Here is a 20,326-nt window from a genome sequence, read left to right as displayed (position 1 = left end):
ATACGTGCAAACACGAAGTCCAGATTACCTAGCTTTTGATTTGGCATGTAAACTAGAGCCAACTCTGTGAAATACACGAATAACACGTTTTTGTGAAATGTAGCAAATAAACCGAGCGGTCATTTGGGAAGCGGTACACAATACGTGATCTCGCAGCGATAGAAGACAATACATCGCAAGTTGCCCTTCGTTGAATTATGACATGTTTTTGAAGATCGCCGTGGCGTCATGGATAATGTGTCTGACTTGCGACCGGGAGGTCACGGGTTCGATCCCCTATGTGAGAGCTTTCCTTTTATACCAAATACTGGTTGTAAGCCCTGGAACGGACTCGAGAGCCTTTCAAATAATCATAAGACTTTCGCTTCAATCGTGCTAAATTAATTAATAGGTTCAAACTAAATATGACATGGCATAGTCGACATGTATCAGTCGCGTCCGACGAATTTAAAGGTAGGAACTTTTTAAACGTATATAGGTTAAAATATCCTGTCGGATATACGGTTTAATTTTTAAAACTCGGATCTCAGATCTCGACAGGTTTCAGTATTATACTCGAAAACAAATACATGGGATATCTAATTAGAACTCAAATCAATTAACTGGTGTGTATCATAAAAACAAGGATAGGTTGTCTAAGGCCATATTTGCAATGCTGAAAATAGTATTATTATATAATTGCACCTTTGTCTTCGAATAGTTTAGAAGCAACTGTTTAAATGTTGGAATATCCGGGACGTATTGCGTGCTTCAGTTGATGGAGTAGTCATCGTTGGTGAAGAATCAATGGCATGATTCCAGGCCCAATATGGATGTCACAGAAGGATTCAGTAGTACCACATTTCAACATCGAAAGCTAAAAGTATATATCATTTAAATACTCACGCACTAGTTCATTAATACACACGTGAATACAATTTAAACACCTGATTACATTTACTTACACTTACTTTGCAAAGGTTTCAGTACATATAGAATATTACGAAACAAGTATCGTGTTCCCGACATTGTTTACCACTAATATACATAAATAAATACTTATAAATGAGCACGATATTTACATTATGCTTTTACATATAATAAAACACATTTATAATGCGAACTGAACTGAAAAAGGAATGTTTAAACGGTTTTCAAAACAGTATCTGCGTTCATTTTTGCATTACATACCTCACTGTGTTGACATTAGCGTATAAAATATTTTTAAATAAACGACGTTGTTTGACATATGTACATATTTAATGAAATCGTACGAAATTGCAATATCTTTTTGTATAACTATACATAGTTTAGGAAGACTTTCTCGTCTGGATTTTCATTAAGTTAGGAGTTTTCAGTAAAATACAAGCATAAATGAAATAACTTTGTGTATAATTTCAGACAATTTCACATTGCCATGTTTATGAAAAAAATCGAAGTATGCTCATGTAGACTGCTTTTTATGAGTCGTATTTATTGATGTAACTATTCGAAATCGCGTGAAATATTATTTTGTTATACTTATCTTGTATATCTTCAGGCTATATGAGTGAGTAAGGTTTATTTTGTTGAAATTTCGTGTATTTGTGTAGCATAAAGTATTTTTCTGTCTTTTGACACTAAACAATTGATAATTCGATTTTTATAAGTAACTTTGATGATAAATCTGAAATAAGATACAAGGCTTATTTTATTCCTTCACACACATTAAACAGACAAAAATTACATAAATTATACGAGTTTCGCAGAAAGAATCAGAATAATAAACAAAATATAACATTAAAAAATGTAAAAGATTGCTCACAAAACATACAAAGGCAACACTTAAATAAATTTTCTGGTTCGCAATAGTTGACTTGATTAGTAACTTTTTTAGTAGCTGTTGTCTTACAATACTATTAAGTCACATAGCATTGAAACAAACACTTAAATAAATTGTCTCGTTCACAATTGTTGATTTGTTTAGATAGATTTTTCAGTAGCTGTTGAGAGGTCAGAGAGTGTATCGGTCGCATAGACAACTAGCCCGTAATAGAGAGCAATGATCAAGACGTAGGCGAGGATGCCGATGACGAGACTGGCGATCACTAGGTTCCTTGCAATCGTCGAACTCCGCCTGGCCTCCTGGTACTCACCCGCGCTCCACTGGCTGGAGGCCTGGGATAATTAAAACAATGTTACACAGTTTATACAGAAAACCAGATAGAACAAGTTAGTTTCTTTGTTTTAACTGTTGTTAATATAATTGTTTCTACTTAATTAACACAAGGTGTATGCCTTTTCTTGGATTTTGAACAATTCTAGCAATGTAAACGAAAAAAGCGGTCATTTGAATTGAACTACACACTAGCGATATAATCGTTTATTGCATGTTTATGTATGGGTCATGATGGTTTGGGTAATGATGGTTTGTGTTAAAATGGCGAGGGCTAGGAAACTGCTCTTCCTATATCAAAACTTGAATGTATCGCTGGCAATAACTTTGTATTGAGCTGTCAAGTAATATGACAATGACAATTCAACGTGTTTGCAATTTCCGTGCTTTTCCGTTACATATTATGACCAGACCATCGTGGAACTTCCATGTCAGTATAGTTATTCGAATTTTGTAATATTATCATATGCATGTACATGAAATCTAACACTCCTACGCGACTTAACATTACATTTACCATCATCGCGAAGATGATAGCAGCCACGCCAGTTGGGAAGAAACAGAAAAGGCACACGAGGACCGCGGCCACGGTATAGTCCGGGGGTTGTTGCTGCACCACGACGCCCATGGTCGGGAAAGGCTGAGTTACAATCTGAAAATGTTTATGAAGTTTTCAAGATAGGTAAGTTGAACTGTATATGGATATATCACAATCGGACATATTTCGTTACCTAGGCCTAAACCTAACCTATTGTTACTAAATAATGATATTTTGTAAAAGTAATTTCTGTACGCAGGCCAACTTCTCTCAATAGAAAATGAGCATCCGATTACCCACAAGGGCAAACAAGTGAACCAGTTGTAAGAAAAATAATTCTTATCTTTGAAAGCCACCGTAAAATAACGTCAGTAATGCGATTTTAAAAAGATGCTCTTTGTTAGAAGTTTCTGAAATTGCAAATGATTTGCATCCGTTTGAAGGTGATTTCGTGATATACCTTTATCAATAGTAACTTACGACTGTTGACTGGTTCTGTATCACAGGAGGACCATACTGCTGGACCCTCGGCATCCCGTACTGCTGGTCGTAGCCATACCCGGGCTGGGTCTGAGGCGGGGCTTCGTAAGGGGGAAAAAGCCAACAAGAAGGAGAGTTTGAGATGTGTATAATGCCTGACTAGAATATCATATTCGGGCAATCATTACATCAACACAATACGATTACCCGGTATACTATATCGCTTAAATAAAAACTTTCTTTACTTGTATTTTAACGTTCTATGATGCGCGCTCAATATTCCGATTTGTTTATAGAAACACGAATTAGTTTTTGGAAATAGAGGAGTTAAGATAAATACAGGCGCACGTATTAATTAGGCCAACATTTTTTATTTAAATGATTTTCGGATTTTTTTTCTAAAAGTGTCGGGTAGGAGGACGGAAAAAAAAGAAAAAAAGATGGGTGACCAAATATGCACTCATTTTAAAAATGATATGGTATGAAGTTCTTTTTACTAAGCAACCACAGTGATTATTTTCAAACACGTTGATGTGCAAAATGATCATAATCAGACTGTAGGTCTTGATGTGCAGTTTTTAAATTAATTTGAATTTTAAAAATATCTTAACTATATATATATATATATAAGTTCAAAAGTTATGCAATCTTTTCACTTGTCTATAATAAACTTTTTGGTGATTTTTTGATGGTTTTTTCACAAGGAATCCATATGTTGCATTAAAAATACTTTATCTCCACAAACAACCAATAAGCTATTGAGGTTAAAAAGAAACATTTATAGTTTATTGTCCAGTAAAATCAATACCGCAGACAAATACAAATAGCATAATAAAACGCTTTTCAGGGGTTTCACTGTCCGAAAAAAAAGTTGTCGCCACTTTATCGCGGTGTGTAAACCGCCCTTAATTCAAACTTGATCAATAAGGACAATCATTTAAGGAACCTTACTACATTAATGAATAATGGTATTTACTATATTTTTATTACTCTGAGAAGTATGTTAATACATAAATAACAATAAGTACCTTCATAAGTCTTAATATTAAAAGCTTTATTTTTATATAACTAACATTTTTTCCACTTGATAAACCAGATAACCAACATAATATAATAACGTTAACAATAATGAAACAGTATGCTGCATAAATGTTTCAGAATTATTTATTAAAACCTAGAATCACACAAATATATATCATCTGAACGGAAAAATAAATCAAACATCAGAAAATAAAGCATCTCAATTCAAATTGTTAAACAGTTTATACAGTTGGTCATTTGGACATGATATACATCAACTTCTGTTTATTATGAAATTTCACAAATTCTAAAACAACACCTTTTGTTAAAAGGTTTTCTGTTAGTTGTGGTGGTTGATTTCCCGGTTCAATTAAATGAATATTTTTTCACATCTTTTTCTTGACAGAAAGACCCAGGATAATTGCCACCATCCATTCTTGTTGTCTGAAATAACACAAAACATATTTGTACAAACTATATACAACAAATCAACACATAAATGTCACTATCTTTATATATGTCCGAATTTTAACATATCCGAAATATAGTACATCAAGTGAAGGACCTACTTTTGATTTCAGAAATAGTTGGTATCTTAATTAAAATATATCGTACCCAGAACATTTTAATAATGGAACTGTTAAACACAAATGCCTGTTGAAACAAGTTAACATGTGTTTTTGTCATGGTATTGATTAAAGAAATAGCGTCCCTAATAATCGTTATAATTATTGATCTTCGTGACAGTTTATCCCAGGATAACATAATTGATAGTTCAATGTCATAAAGGAGCTGTTAATCCGATAATAACCCCCATAAACTTGACTATTTTATTTGGACATTCATGGTTTGAAATCGTTTTAGAAACTGTTGATTTTGCGATTTTTGAACTTTTGGTACGAACCAGTTCGGAACAAAACCAAAGTTTCGTACCCATTGAAAATAACGAAAAAACACATATTATATGCACAAATTCGTCACTACAACTACATTAAACAACACATAAAATTTTATTCTCTAAAATATGACCGTATTTGTGCGTAAAATATGGAATGTTTAAAGTTGATAGGCGTAAATGGGTTTCGCATTTCGAGCACCTGTTAAATTAAAATCGTTCTTTTCTTATTGCTTTCATAATATTTTTTCGGCGTAAGCTGTATTAAGCCAGCTTTTCACCTTAGCCTGACCTTTGTAAGTGTCCAATAAAATTCCAATAAAATTTCCCGCGGCTAGGTACGAATGAATACACTTCATTTATTCATTGGCTGATTTGAGTATACCACCAGAACATTGGAAACATATCCGCGTCTTTGTAACACTGTTTTACTGTATGAAACAATTTTATCTCGAATGAAAAGGCTTAATAGATAGAACAGTTTTACACTCAATTCTCGACATCAATACAGTTTGTGCGTACACCTTTTATTTTCAGAGTATTACCAGCGCAAGAGCGTTTATACTTAAAAGGCTATGTTCTCATATTTAGTACTTACTTCCTTATTCCTGTCAACATGTTAACATGTAAAAGTATAAAGAGCAATCGAAGCGAGACCTCACTTTAAAGCATTGCATTTCAACCCGCGAGGTATATCGGGTCAATTCGCGGACATTCAGAGTTTATATACAGGTCATCACCGGAGTTGGCGGCCAGTAAAATAATCATTATATAATAAAGACGCTATCCGTGAACTAGGTGACCTGGAATTTTCTTTAGACCAGAAATATGTTAAATGAAGATATTCAGCAATATAATTATGGTATGTAAATAATAGATTCTTAATGTGTTTTCAACAATACAATGATAAATATTATTGTTGATAAATTTAACAATAATTATTCGTCCATATTGCTTAATGTACTAAAGGGATATTATGAGCATGTAACAGTTTATAGGTGTCTATCGCAACCGTTGATTATTTTTGATGTTTCTACTTCATATACACTTATATTAATTAATGCAGCATCATCATACTAAAACAATATACCAGAAAGAGAAAAATAATGCATTTGAATATCAACCGTACTTTCGTTTGACAACTGATCATGCGTTTACGAGTTGAACCTAAATTTAGTTTGAGTGCAGATTTGTTCATACGACACAAAGACACGAAATTGTTTTACGGATCATTTCAGCTTACAGGACTGGGTGGGTCACGTAAGAATATCGAATATAAAATATATTTTTATAAACAATTGGTAGCAAGGTGAGTTGCAGATAATTAATCAGTAACCACATTTTAACTAACTATTTTGACCTGTTAATTCTTGTCAGCTCAATTCAACAGTGCAAAATGCCCATAAAATCACTTTAAGCATTAGCACGATGATAATTGATACTGTTAATAATCGAATCAAATAGCAATGCCCGACAAACCACTAAAACAGGTTTGTTCGAAGAACGCGCCTATAAATACGGATACTTCTCGTGTGGCCGGTTGACTCATATGTTTAAATTTCACTTCCATTCTTCTTTTGGTTTTCTGTTTTGTATCTATAGGTTTATGACCAGCAATATGTTATAATGTAAAATAAGCCGCGAAAACTCCCCGTAACATCCCGTACTGCGTGTGATGCAGCTAAGAACTGCACAGAAAAAGACATTCGCTATCCTTGATCTCATTCATTAAACTATTTACGCCGTATATCTTTTTTAAAGATATTTCTTGTTAATCATTTTAATACTATCAATTTTATAAAATTGTAAAGAAATAATAAAATATTTACTTACAAATTGATTCCATTCAGGATTTTATTTGACGGTTGCATAATTATTGGGAAATTAGCAGACTTTGCTGATGAAAGCGTTGTAGCGTTCATCAACTTCTTGCACAAACAATGATGGCGTAGCTGTTGGTAAATTCCAGCACATGTACACGATGAAGAAGGTTCGCGTATTAATGTGGGTAATTAAAACTGGGTTTATTATGATGATTTATAACTCATTTGAACTTTTTCTAAGCCCGGCAAGCGTTTCGTGTTTAAAAGCCACCTTTTGGCATCCGAAAAAAAAAATTTTTTTTTTTAGTTTCGTCAAAAATTGGAGTCGACGGGTCCGAAAATCATTTTATTAGCTCATCTATTTTTTGAAAAAAAAATATGAGCTATTGTCATCACCTTGGCGTCGGCGTCCGGTTAAGTTTTGCGTTTAGGTACACTTTTCTCATAAAGTATCAATGCTATTGCATTTAAACTTGGTACACTTACTTACTATCATGAGGGGACTGGGCAGGCAAAGTGAGATAATTCTTGCTTGCATTTTAACAGAATTATGTGCCCTTTTTATACTTAGAAAATTGAAAATTTTGGTTAAGTTTTGTGTTTAGGTCCATTTTATTCCTTAAGTATCAAAGCTATTGCTTTCATACTTGCAACACTTACTAACTATCATAAGGGGACTGTGCAGGCAAAGTTATGTAACTCTGACTGGCATTTTGACGGAATTATGTGCCCTTTTTATACTTAGAAAATTGAAAATTTTGTTAAGTTTTGTGTTTAGGTCCACTTTTTTCCTAAAGTATCAAAGCCATTGCTTTCATACTGGCAACACTTACTAACTATAGTAAGGGGACTGTGCAGGCAAAGTTATGTAACTCTGACTGGCATTTTGATGGAATTATGTGCCCTTTTTATACTTAGAAAATTGAAAATTTGGTTAAGTTTTGTGTTTAGGTCCACTTTTTTCCTAAAGTATCAAAGCCATTGCTTTCATACTTGCAACACTTACTAACTATCGTAAGGGGACTGTGCAGGCAAAGTTATGTAACTCTGACTGGCATTTTGATGGAATTATGGGCCCTTTATACTTGAATTTTTTTTTAATTAAAGATCATCTAATAAACACCACACCCTCACACTATACCCCCCCCCAACCCCCACCCCAAAAAAATAATTTTTATGCCCCCAGTAGGGTGGCATATAGCAGTTGAACTGTCCGTCAGTATGTCAGTCAGTCTGTCTGTCAGTCCGAAAAAAACTTTAACATTGACCATAACTTTTTCACTTTTTAAGAAAGCAACTTGATAATTGGCATGCAAGTGTATCTCATGGAGCTGCACATTTTGAGTGGGGAAAGGTCAAGGTCATATGTCAAATTTATGGTGTCTGTCCATCCGAAAACATCAACATTGGCCATAACTTTTTTATGCCCCCCTTCGAAGAAGAGGGGGTATATTGCTTTGCTCATGTCGGTCGGTCTGTCGGTTGGTCTGTCGGTCGGTCCGTCCACCAGGTGGTTGTCAGACGATAACTCAAGAATGCTTGGGCCTAGGATCATGAAACTACATAGGTACATTGATCATGACTCGCAGATGACCCCTATTGATTTTGAGGTCACTAGGTCAAAGGTCAAGGTCACGGTGACCAGAAAAAATAGTAAAATGGTTTTTGAATGATAACTCAAGAATGCATACGCCTAGGATCATGAAACTTCATGGGTAGATTGATCATGACTTGCAGATGACCCCTATTGGTTTTGAGGTCACTAGGTGGAGTTACATGTATTGCCCTTTGTAAATTTTGTATGATGTGCCTTTTCAGGACTATATCTAAGATATGGTACACTATTTTAACATGAACTTTCATGTGTCACTGTTTGTTGATATCAATTAAAAGTGCTATGCACAAGAACCATAACCCTTCACTTTCTTAAATGAGAGTTATTGACTGTGTTTGTATAATGTAACTTTTCAGGGCTATATTTCAGATATGATACAAGATTTAAAAATGAAACTCCAAGTGTGTTTAGAAATCAATAAGGACAATTTCAATGCATGAAAACAATTACCCTACACTTAATTATGTTGTTTTAGGATAATACTGTATATCAAGAGATTAGCAACCATTCATAAACAAACTTTTTTTGTGGGGATATAAATTTAACAAATTTACTTCTTATATACATGTATGTCCTTGATTGGTGTATATTGTAAAGAAGCCGCGCCAGATTGACTTTACATCTTTCAATACATAAAAAACTTTACATTGATACATAATTGTTAACGCGATCATTTAATGTCAGTATCAGTTAATAGTTTATATATAAATATTTGAAGTATGATTATTAAATTAAGAAATTTAGTTGCGTAAGATAATCTATCACTTATGACCAACTCAATAGCTTAAAAAGAATTTTGCAAAACAGAAATGATCCATAGAGTATATTCATTTAACATAGGTCTGTTGGAATGTTAAAGAAATGTTTAAAAGCTGAATAACAGATCTATTAACATATTTCTCTTGACTATACATGTACTTATGGCACAAAATTGACATTGCTTAATTGATCATTTGAATTGATAACGCACTTGAATAATTAAAATGGAAATGCTATACCTTAAAATGTTTTTTGGTCTAATTATGACTTTAAAAAATGTATTCAGTACCATTGCTTCAATAGCTCCTACAATGAAATAATCCTACCCAGTGAATACCTGTAAATTGTAATATATTAATTAGATATAATCGCTCCGCAAATCTCTTTGTGTGAGTGTAGTGTCAGGCAATTTGAAAAGATCTATAATCCATTGAATTGCTTTCATATCATACCTGATAAGTCACTCAAAGCCTTTGACAAGTAAGTTGAAAATAGTTGAAATATGAGAACCATATCTGAAACTTTATATGTAAAATCCACTTGTGATCAGCAATTAAAGGGACTTGTTCACATATTTGGGCATGTTTAGGCCCCTGAAGGAGGGCGTATATTAGTCACACTGTCCATCTTTGCCTGCGTTCTGGTGTGTGCATGTGTGAGTATTCTGTCTGAAATTAATATCATCTCTGTAATGTTTGCATTCCTAGAAGGATTTTAATGTCAGTTCATATTTAATCTTCCCTGACTACCAGAACATGTGTATCCAAAAACTTCCATGCTCTAGGTTAAAGTGTCTGATTTGTAACATAAACATGCCTGGAAGAATTTTAATATTACTTAATATCTTTCCCAACCTGACCATGTGTCACTCATTAACCCAATGCTCCTTAGTGAAAAGTTGCAGCTCAAGGTCAAAGGTCATGAGTATACAGTTCTCCTTTAAAATATTATTTTTATGCCCCTCTTCGAAGAAGAGGGCATATATTGTTTTACACATGTCGTTCCGTATGTCAGTCCGTATGTCCATCCACCAGATGGTTTCCGGATGAAAACTTAGAAAACTTAGGCCTAGGATCATGAAACTTCATAGGTACATTGATCATGACTCACAGATGACCCCTATTGATTTTGAGGTCACTAGGTCAAAGGTCAAGGTCATGATGACCCGAAATAGTAAAATGGTTTCCGGATGATAACTCAAGAACGCTTATGCCTAGGATCATGAAACTTCATAGGTACATTGACCATGACTCGCAGATAACCCCTATCGATTTTCAGGTCATTAGGTCAAAGGTCAAGGTCACGGTGACCCGAAATAGTAAAATGGTTTCCGGATGATAACTCAAGAACGCTTATGCCTAGGATCACGAAACTTCATAGGTACATTGATCATGACTGGCAAATGACCCCTATTGATTTTGAGGTCACTAGGTCAAAGGTCAGTGTCACTGTGACCCGAAATAGTTAAATGGTTTCCAGATGATAACTCAAAAACGCTTATGCCTAGGATCATGAAACTTCATAGGTACATTGATCATGACTCGCAGATGACCCCTATTGATTTTCAGGTCACTCGCAGATGACCCCTATTGATTTTCAGTTCACTAGGTCAAAGGTCAAAGTCACGGTGACCCGAAATAGTAAAATGGTTTCCGGATGAAAACTCAAGAACGCTTATGCCTAGGATCATGAAACTTCATAGGTACATTGATCATGACTCGCAGATGACCCCTATTTATTTTCAGGTCACTAGGTCAAAGGTCAAGGTGATGGTGACTCAACTTAGAAAAATGGTTTCCGGATGATAACTCTAGAACGCTTACGCCTAGCATAGGTACATTGATCATGACTGGCAGATGACCCCTATTGACTTTCAGGTCACTAGGTCAAAGGTCAAGGTCACAGTGACTTGACACAGTAAAATGGTTTCCGGACAATATCTCAAGAAAGCTTACCCCTAGGATAATGAAACTTCATAGGTACATTGATCATGACTCACAGATGACCCGTATTGATTGTCAGGTCACTAGGTCAAAGGTCAAGGTCACAGTGACAAAAAACGTATTCACACAATGGCTGCCACTACAACTGACAGCCCATATGGGGGGCATGCATGTTTTACAAACAGCCCTTGTAAATATTGAAGATAGCAACTTGATATTTGGCATGCATGTGTATCTCATGGAGCTGAACATTTTGAGTGGTGAAAGGTGAAGGTGAAGGTCATCCTTCAAGGTCAAATGTCAAATATATGGTGTCTGTCCGTCTGAAAACTTTAACATTGGCCATAACTTTTTAATATTGAAGATAGCAACTTGATATTTGGCATGCATGTGTTTCTCATGAAGCTGCACACTTTGAGTGGTGGAAGGTCAAGGTCATCCTTCAAGGTCATCCTTAAAGGTCAAAAAATAAAATAAATTCAAAGCGGCGTTCTCATGAAGCTACACATTTTGAGTGGTGGAAGTTCAAGGTCATCCTTCAAGGTCAAAAAACAAAAAATTTCAAAGCGGCATTATCATGAAGCTGCACATTTTGAGTGGTGGAAGTTCAAGGTCAAGGTCATTCTTCAAGGTCAAGGCCATCCTTAGAGGTCAAAGGTAAAAAAAAAATCAAAGCGGCGTTATCATGAAGCTGCACATTTTGTGTGGTGTAGGTTCAAGGTCAAGGTCATCCTTCAAGGTCAAGGTCATCCTTCATGGTCAAAGGTCAAACTAAATATAAAAAAATCAAAGTGGCGTTATCATGAAGCTGCACATTTTGAGTGGTGGAAGTTCAAGGTCAAGGTAATCCTTCAAGGTCAAAAAAATTATTAAAAAAATCAAAGCGGCGTTCTCATGAAGCTGCACATTTTGAGTGGTGGAAGTTCAAGGTCAAGGTCATCCTTCAAGGTCAAGGTCATCCTTCAAGGTCAATGGTAAAAAAAAATCAAAGCGGCGTTCTCATGAAGCTGCACATTTTGAGTGGTGGAAGTTCAAGGTCAAGGTCATTCTTCAAGGTCAAGGTCATCCTTCAAGGTCAAAGGTCAAAATAATAATAATTTCAAAGCGGCGTTATCATGAAGCTGCACATTTTGAGTGGTGAAAGTTCAAGGTCATCCTTCAAGGTCAAGGTCATCTTTCAAGGTCAAAGGTCAAAAAAATATTTCAAAGCGGCCTTCTCATAAAGCTGCACATTTTGAGTGGTGGAAGTTCAAGGTCAAGGTCATCCTTCAAGGTCAAAGGTAAAAAATAAATAATAATTTCAAAGCGGGGCAATAGGGGGCATTGTGTTTCTGACAAACACATCTCTTGTTTTTTTCAAACATGGTTAAAAAACACAAATATTTATTTTTATTATTTTATTTTTGAAATACCGTCCAACCATCCCACCCAAGAATCCCCCCCCCATTTTTTTGGCATTTTTGGAAGATTATGTAATAAATGACCACACCCCCACACTATACACCCCTCTCCACTCCACCCCTCCATCCTTTGTGATTGAAATTGAGATAGGTCCCTACACCTTTAAAAAGAAAAATAGATGAGGGGTCTGCACCCGCAAGGCGGTGCTCTTGTTAAAAAATTCTGGCCTTACCTCCAGCAGAAAAATCACTTGTTCCAAAAACAGCTTTTATCAAATTCATGCCACTACGCGATGGCGGTATTACAATAGTATTGTTAATAATTTTCTTTACCAATGTTCACTTTAAACCAAAACTAAATAGCTTTTTTTAAATAGAGGGTTCGAATTGATTCGCATTATTAAAATTAGGCGACGTAACACATCTAAAATATAAAATCCCGGTCTGTAATTGAATGTATTCCCGGCAGGGAGGTAACCGCTGCAAGTATGCTACCAATCTGAACGCTTCAGACAGTGGGCTACGATCGCCGTTATGGCGGAATTGTCCGAGGATTCCCGATTGGTATGATACGATATTTAGATTAAGAATGACCTGTATTATCGACCATGCGGTCGATACATTCTAGAAATTATGTACATTGAGCAACTTGTATTGAACCAAAGTTTTGTAAACAAAGTTATCAGCATTTATCAATTGCAAAATAAGCCAACGTGTTAATGCCTACAAGTATTAATCATCGTGTGAAAATAATCCGGATGTAAGAAGTATATATTTTGATTGAGGAAAACTGCGTTGAATACGACATGAAAGAAGCCAGAAAATATAAGCCTTCATATTAATACATAGTGCCCTTTTATATTATTCTATTCTGTTTCTTTTAAACCTCGTAGCCAATTTTCATTATATGAATTAATATAATTTCTAAAGATATGTAAAGTTCTGAGTTAGTTTAAACTTTTCCCGGATATTGTTGTATGTGTGTCTACGCATTCTAACACTACAGTTTGATACTTTTATCCAACATAACAAGTTTTAAATATTTTCATTGTTGTAGGCAAACTGACATCTGTAGACTAGGGTTAGAAATTATATATGAATAATTATTTTTAGCGAAAAGAGTAACCTGGTGGACACGGTATTGTTTGATCAGTTTTCAACTTTATGGTTAGATGACCTTCATTCAAGATAGGTCCGAAATTAATAAACCCGAATTGTGCATTGGCTAATAATACAAAAATCACCTTCAACATTGGTTTACATGCCGTAGCGGCCACACTAAATACTACAAAAACAGGCTAGATTGCACTTTACCGGTACGCAGTTGTTTACCACTATCGACAAAGCGGGGGTTTTGGGGGCGGAAGCCCGCGATACTAAGGAAATATATAGGTGTTGGAAATATATCTGTCTTTGATTAAGCATAATCCATATTTGCGTTTATAAGTGTAAATATGTTTCTTTGTACTTTGTTTTGTTAATTTTTTAAATAAAGTTCTGTTTTTCTGCAAAAAAGTTCATATCACTATGATGCTTGCAATATTGAGTCTTTTATGTTTACATTCTACTAACATCTGTACACATTATAACACATTATCTTTTATTTCATTCCAAAATTATGTTAATAGTATTTCAGTGGCGAATATGTTTTCTTTTCCTATTGAAACTAATGTATTGCTCGTTCAATTATGAAAACCTAGTCATTACAATACTTATTGACAATAAAACATACAATTTCACCTCTTCTTGTTCTTCATTTTTATTTGTTAATACATTAAAATATATTATCTTATAATCACTCACTACCTTCATTAAAATACATGGTCGCTTCATTCCATCTCCTTTCACTGGTCGCAAACACTACATCAACGCCGTATATCTTTTTAAAGATATTTCTTGTTAATGATATCGTTATTTTAAAACTAATTACAACATAGATCGTTTCTTGGAAATCAATAAAAACAAAAAAACTAATGCGCTGTGTTCTCTCAGAAACAAACGCAAGCGTATTTTTTTCACAACTTATAAACCACTTGCATAATATTCGGATATGCAATGGTATTTTTACTAAGTTTAATCAATGAATGAAATGACATGCCAATATCCGAAATCGAAACATGTGTAGTCAAACACTGTCCTTAAAATTTGTTGTCTTTCTCAACAGAATAACCAAAAAAGCAGCAACAATAAACAACCTAAAAAAATAGCATAAAAAATAAAATGTAATGTACATGTTTCAAAAATTGACAAATATGCGCACTTTGAGATATGAGGCAATCACAAAATGATCAAGCTGTGTAATCTACCATGTGTAAATTTAACCGACTAGTGAGTCACACAATTGCGCAGTTATATCCAATCCACGACTGGAGAATTCCCGTTTCAGATCTAATTGTAAACGTAACAAATACAGACGGTATAAAGCTCACAATAATTGTAACACGAATTCTGAAGGGTACAATATTTAAAATCGCAATTGCCTTTAAAACGAATGATAGCACAAAAATAGCTACCATAACATATTTCAAATGATCTGACAATGATTAAGTTGTTAAATTTTCATTATCTATGTTTGGCAATAAGCACGTGAGTAAATTAACATGTAGAAAACTACTTCGATTAGCCCACCGTCAAAAACAGTAAAATGTTAATGCGTACCTGCTTTATTCGACATGGACATTAAACAAATGATTAAAATGTTAATAAAAAATAATGTTCAATCCAAATTTATGCTCAATCAATTTCCTACATAGCTTATTAACGCTTGATGGAACGTTTTGTCCTTGCTCTTGTCATGAAAGCTGCGGAATATTCAGGTGGTGCAGTTAAAGATCCATAAACACTGCCCAATACTATATGCTTTATAAAAACTTCCAATCACAAAATTTGGCATACGAAGGTTAATTGTAATAGAGAGACCCTAAAAAAGCAACAATGTTGTAAAAACGTTTAAAAACAATCATAATGTTTTGATAATGAGTTCATCCGATCCGATAATGTCTAAACATCTATGTTTATATATCATGAAGTAAGTAAATACAGGCAAGTTAACAAAATCAGCACGATAACAACAAAATAAATAACAAATTGTCAATGCTTACCTGCTGCATCCGACATGGTAAATAAAGCATACGATTTACAGCGTTAACAAAGTTGCTCAATCCAAATGCATGCGAAATCAATGGTGTGTATATCTTCTTAGCGATTGGCTGAACTGTTATTTCTTGCTTGACTGGCCATAAAAAGCTTTTGTGCTCAATGCATGGATTGAATGAACTGGGGATATGATATGTAAATAATAACCTGTAAAGTTGCTATTGCTATAACGAACGTTCTCATTAAGTATTTTATCTATGGCTTGGCATTTATACAGGACTTCCTCATTGAAATATGTTGCCTTTGTCTGCACGATTTCCCGATTGTACAATTAAACAATATAATAAATGTCTTAAATACAATAGCAATCAAACAATTAACATTAGAAGCATTTGAAAAATGTAGTTTGCTATATCCGCCTGAAGAGAGTAAGTAATAGTGTTTCCAGCTTTAACGACCCATCGAGGTTCCATCTATTCATGCTAACTAAATGAGTTGATAAGACTCACAAGCAAGATCACAAGTTTGTTATAAAGGGAAATAAAACTTATTTGAACCACTGCAAATCGTGTTCAATATTGAACTAGCCGTCGAGGTTCTCTCACCAGGATGTACCCAAAGTCGCATGAGATTACACTGACATCAACCATGGCGTGATATCGAGTTCAGAGGCGTGGACACCGTGTAGCGCCGTTAAATGTCGTATCGCCTTTTATATGTCGTAGGCTACGGGATTTATCGCAACGTTGACGATAAATGTCGCAAGGCACGATACATGTTGCAAATCCTACAGACGATATAAGTCGCAACTTTAACGATAAATGTCGCAAAAATTTAAACCGCCGATATATGTCGCAACATTAACGATACATGTCGCAAATCTTTGTAAGACATATTAAAAATAAAAAGTTGAAGTAAAAATGACTACCGGTAAGACTTGAAGGTTCGATCTAGATATCTAGATTACCCATCAGGTCGACATCCATCAAATGGTCAGTTTTAGTTAGTGTTGTCCGAAATGGTAAGTTGTGGTCAGTATTGTCCATAATTTTCATCTCCGGTGAAAATCGACCGAAGCGGTCATATGTATTCATTTTCGACCAAAACAGTTAAGTTGTATTCAAAAATGAAAAAAATCATTGTTTAACATTGATCGGAAATCGGAAAAGCGAGGTTCTTGTAAGTGTTTGCTTTGGATTTAAGGCGGTTTCGACAAGTTTGGTTATATAAGGTCAGTCTTAAAGGAACCATCTGGGTAGAACAAAATGTGAATTCCTTGCTAATTCTGCTGGAGACTGACAGCTTTGCCATCTTTGAATCAGCGATAGAAGGCGAATACTCTTGGATAGAATCATCGATTCAGGATCGCACCGGGACCTCTGGTCCTAACCTCTGTGCTAAACTCTTTGGCTAATTACGGGGCCGGCAATGGAATATGCCTTTCTATTAAAAGTGCCAGTAATTACGGGTTCTCTTCTTAAACGGTTGGTCGTTCGGGTGAAGCTGCGCTATGCATCATATACAAAAACCATAATACAATTATCGCCGAATACAGCTCACCTACTATGTAAACGGCTTTACACCCAAAGTCATTAGGCTCAAATGGCAAGGACTCCGCGTCGGTCACTTGTTACCAGTTTACTGAACATGCTATCCTATTACATTCCATATCGCAGGGTATCAAGGTCATTGCGCGGTCATTGTGTCAGAAAATCGTCCTTACAAAGCTATAGCATATGCTACAGCGATACAAGAAACATCTTTCGGCGTATGCTAACATTTCATGCACAATAGGATACATCATTTAAATAAGACACGTGCACTTTACTAGATTCTGAATGTGCTTAGACCATTAACATGATAGACATCAGTTTGGGTTTATTTTATACAAATATTCTATAAACTTAGCAAATGTAGTTATCATAATTAAATTGATTACGATGCTATATATAATATATAGACCAGTCAAATAGTATGACAAACAACTCCAACATGTATGTAAAGAACGCGCGCGCATACATATTTAAAATAGGTATGGGTGATTCATGATTATGCGGTAATCCAATGCTGTCATTACATTTTACACATAGTATTTTGAGCGTTTAAGCTATAAATAAACTAAAATCAATATTATAGAACATTATATATAATATATAATGTCCATAAATAAATGTTAAAATCTGGCTAAAAACCTCGTACAGAGATGTGCGGGATTCAGTTAACATTTATGGAAAAAAACATCCACAACGTAAGTCACCACAATTCTCATATATTTCACTGATTTAAATATAATAATGTCGTTCACCAACAAAAACGAACAAAAGCACCGTATTTTTCGTTTTAACCGTTTAAACAAAAAACAACAACAAAAAACTCACTGTTAACACGCTTGATATATTAAAACTTAAAAACAACCGTACACACGGATGTTATTAAAATTCCTAATCAGTTATACCCTCCGCCTATATCATGTATAAACAAAAAACAAGCGGCCAAACAACTTATACCCTGTAATGAAATCCCAACATCACATTTATATCGCTACAATTGTGGCGTTTTAATATTTATTTTAATTTTTCAGTAAAAATGTTTGTAAAGTATATAGTTAAAATCTTTTTCGACGATACCTTAAACTGGAGTACGAGCTAGGTAACACAATCTTATTATATGCTTGCAGACAATTTGCTGATAATGCACTTGTATACATTTTCAGCGTAACGTCTGTATAGATGTCGAGTTTAATGCTCAATGTCTCTATCAGAAAAACATATAAAGTCAAAATATGTGCATGATTGTATAGTTGTAGAAAATCAAGAGAAACATCATATCAATGGAATCATGTTTTTGTTTATGTTTTCTTTAATCAATTGGTTCATACATGGGTCGGTGTCTATATGTAACAATGATTTTTTTCATTCGCTCGTTCTTTCTAAAGGTCGGTTGGTGGATGTTTCCGCGCTAATTTTTGAACGAGAACTTAACTCTTAACAACTTTACAACTCTTGCGTTGCGATTAAGGATTTCAAAATGAATTGCTGCAAATATAATCATATTTAAGAATGTGTGTCGCTAAAACTACCAGATAGAGACTCTATATGTTAAGTCATTTCATTAAAGGTGACACAAATGGCTTGCTCAAGCTCTTACTGTTATTGAGTATTGAATGCAATATCATGAACGTATAATACTCTTCTCTTTTAAATACTTGAATGGTTTTAACTTTTAATCGAAAAAAATTCCACCGGACTACAACATGTGATGCGCACATTCCCCATACGTTTTAGATGAGTCGTTAACATGAAAACAACTACAAAGCATATATTGATGTATAAGCGTCATTTCCAAACATCAAAAGCATGGAAATTTAATGTGATGATAATCATTAAAAACAAATTAAAGAGTTTACATCCTAGTTTATTGAAGCATAAATTAATTCGTTTACTCCCAAGCTCATTAAAATAAAATTCAAACATCCACTCAAAGATTGTCGCTGTTAGCCGGATGTTACAAAGCGTCAGTCCGGGGATAATTTGAAATTATAATATTGAAACAATAACCATGGATTCTTCGAAAAACTCATGTTTCATAGGTAAGAACGTTCAACTGGTTTATATCTAGTGTTATTGTTGTTGTTGTAAATGTTTTTTAAATATCCTTTAAGGTCACTTTTTAATATTAATAAAAACATACAGCAATTGTACAACATAGACCATTATCTGGTGCATATTTTATTATGTTAATTTCCACACTGTTAAATATTTGGTTATAATAATAATAATAATAACTACAGCCGAAAATCTAGAACAACATTCACAATTATATTTTTTTTATCACGTTGTGTTATAATCTGAATGCAATGGGGTCCATATAATGAAATAAGTATTTTGTTTGGCCTTTATGAATAATACACGAATATCAATACGAAGCTTCCGACGGGGCTGAAATCGATCGAAGCGTTCACTTTACAAAAAGCAAATTATAGCCTGTCAGCAGTAGTAAGCGTGTAGGGTAACTCGCCCTGGAGTCGATTTTGCCATTGAGTCGCATTCTGTTGTACATAGATGGTGACGTCACTTCGTTATTGTCATCTCTATGCTAGGACGCATCACATTCCCCTGATTTTGGGATTTGTGCTTCCGCCAAAATAGTTCCGCGTAGGAATGAATATTTTTCTATAATGAGAAAAACGGTTTTAAATATATGTGTTTAAAATGGAATGTTGTTTAAAGAAATGTTATTTAGTATGCTTAAATGCGATTTTGAATCTCTATTAAGACTGATAGCGATTTTCAGAAGCACGATTACTTGACTTACTTTCGCTTTTACTTTTCACTTGTAAAAGAAGCGCTACCCACAATTACTTGCGCGTTAGTACACAGGTCAGTAAGACCGGTGTGTACACAATGATTGAGTCGGACATTTTTATATTTGTAGTTTGCAAAGATAAGTTTTGTCTTACATGATTTGTGGCGTTATAACGAACAAATTAGCCTTCATACTAAAATAAAAAATACAATTTTGAAATAAAATGTTGTCAAATATTATCTCACGATGAAATTGGATTTGTTACAGTATAAATACCGTCTGGTGACGGTCAATTCATAATTTTCAATTAAAGATCAT

The 20,326-nt window shown here is 34.5% G+C and overlaps 2 protein-coding genes across 2 annotated transcripts in view; one reads left to right on the top strand and one right to left on the bottom strand.

Annotated features, from left to right (window-relative positions):
- LOC127879383 (FRAS1-related extracellular matrix protein 2-like) overlaps positions 1 to 20,326 on the top strand; it is a 326,727-nt gene that overhangs the window by 285,682 nt on the left and 20,719 nt on the right. The gene's annotated exons all lie outside the window — the stretch shown is intronic.
- On the bottom strand, positions 1,652 to 15,837 carry LOC127879388 (uncharacterized). Its single transcript, XM_052426172.1, has 4 exons — positions 15,709 to 15,837; positions 3,153 to 3,253; positions 2,652 to 2,786; positions 1,652 to 2,136 (listed from the first exon to the last, which is right to left on the bottom strand). The coding sequence occupies exons 1-4, from the start codon at positions 15,722 to 15,724 to the stop codon at positions 1,942 to 1,944; spliced, it is 447 nt and encodes a 148-aa protein (XP_052282132.1). The 5' UTR covers positions 15,725 to 15,837; the 3' UTR covers positions 1,652 to 1,941.

This window comes from Dreissena polymorpha, chromosome 4 (genome assembly GCF_020536995.1).
Source record: "Dreissena polymorpha isolate Duluth1 chromosome 4, UMN_Dpol_1.0, whole genome shotgun sequence".
In the NCBI taxonomy this organism is placed as follows: domain Eukaryota; kingdom Metazoa; phylum Mollusca; class Bivalvia; order Myida; family Dreissenidae; genus Dreissena; species Dreissena polymorpha.
The sequence above is the reverse complement of the archived record's forward strand: the minus strand, read 5'-3'. Positions and strand labels throughout refer to the sequence as shown.

Excerpts from the sequence above, each read along its gene's own strand:
- LOC127879388 (XM_052426172.1), bottom strand. Across the intron at positions 2,787-3,152 it reads TACAGAACCAGTCAACAGTC|ATTGTAACTCAGCCTTTCCC; the intron begins GTAAGTTACTAT and ends AAACATTTTCAG. Across the intron at positions 2,137-2,651 it reads CTATCATCTTCGCGATGATG|GCCTCCAGCCAGTGGAGCGC; the intron begins GTAAATGTAATG and ends TAATTATCCCAG.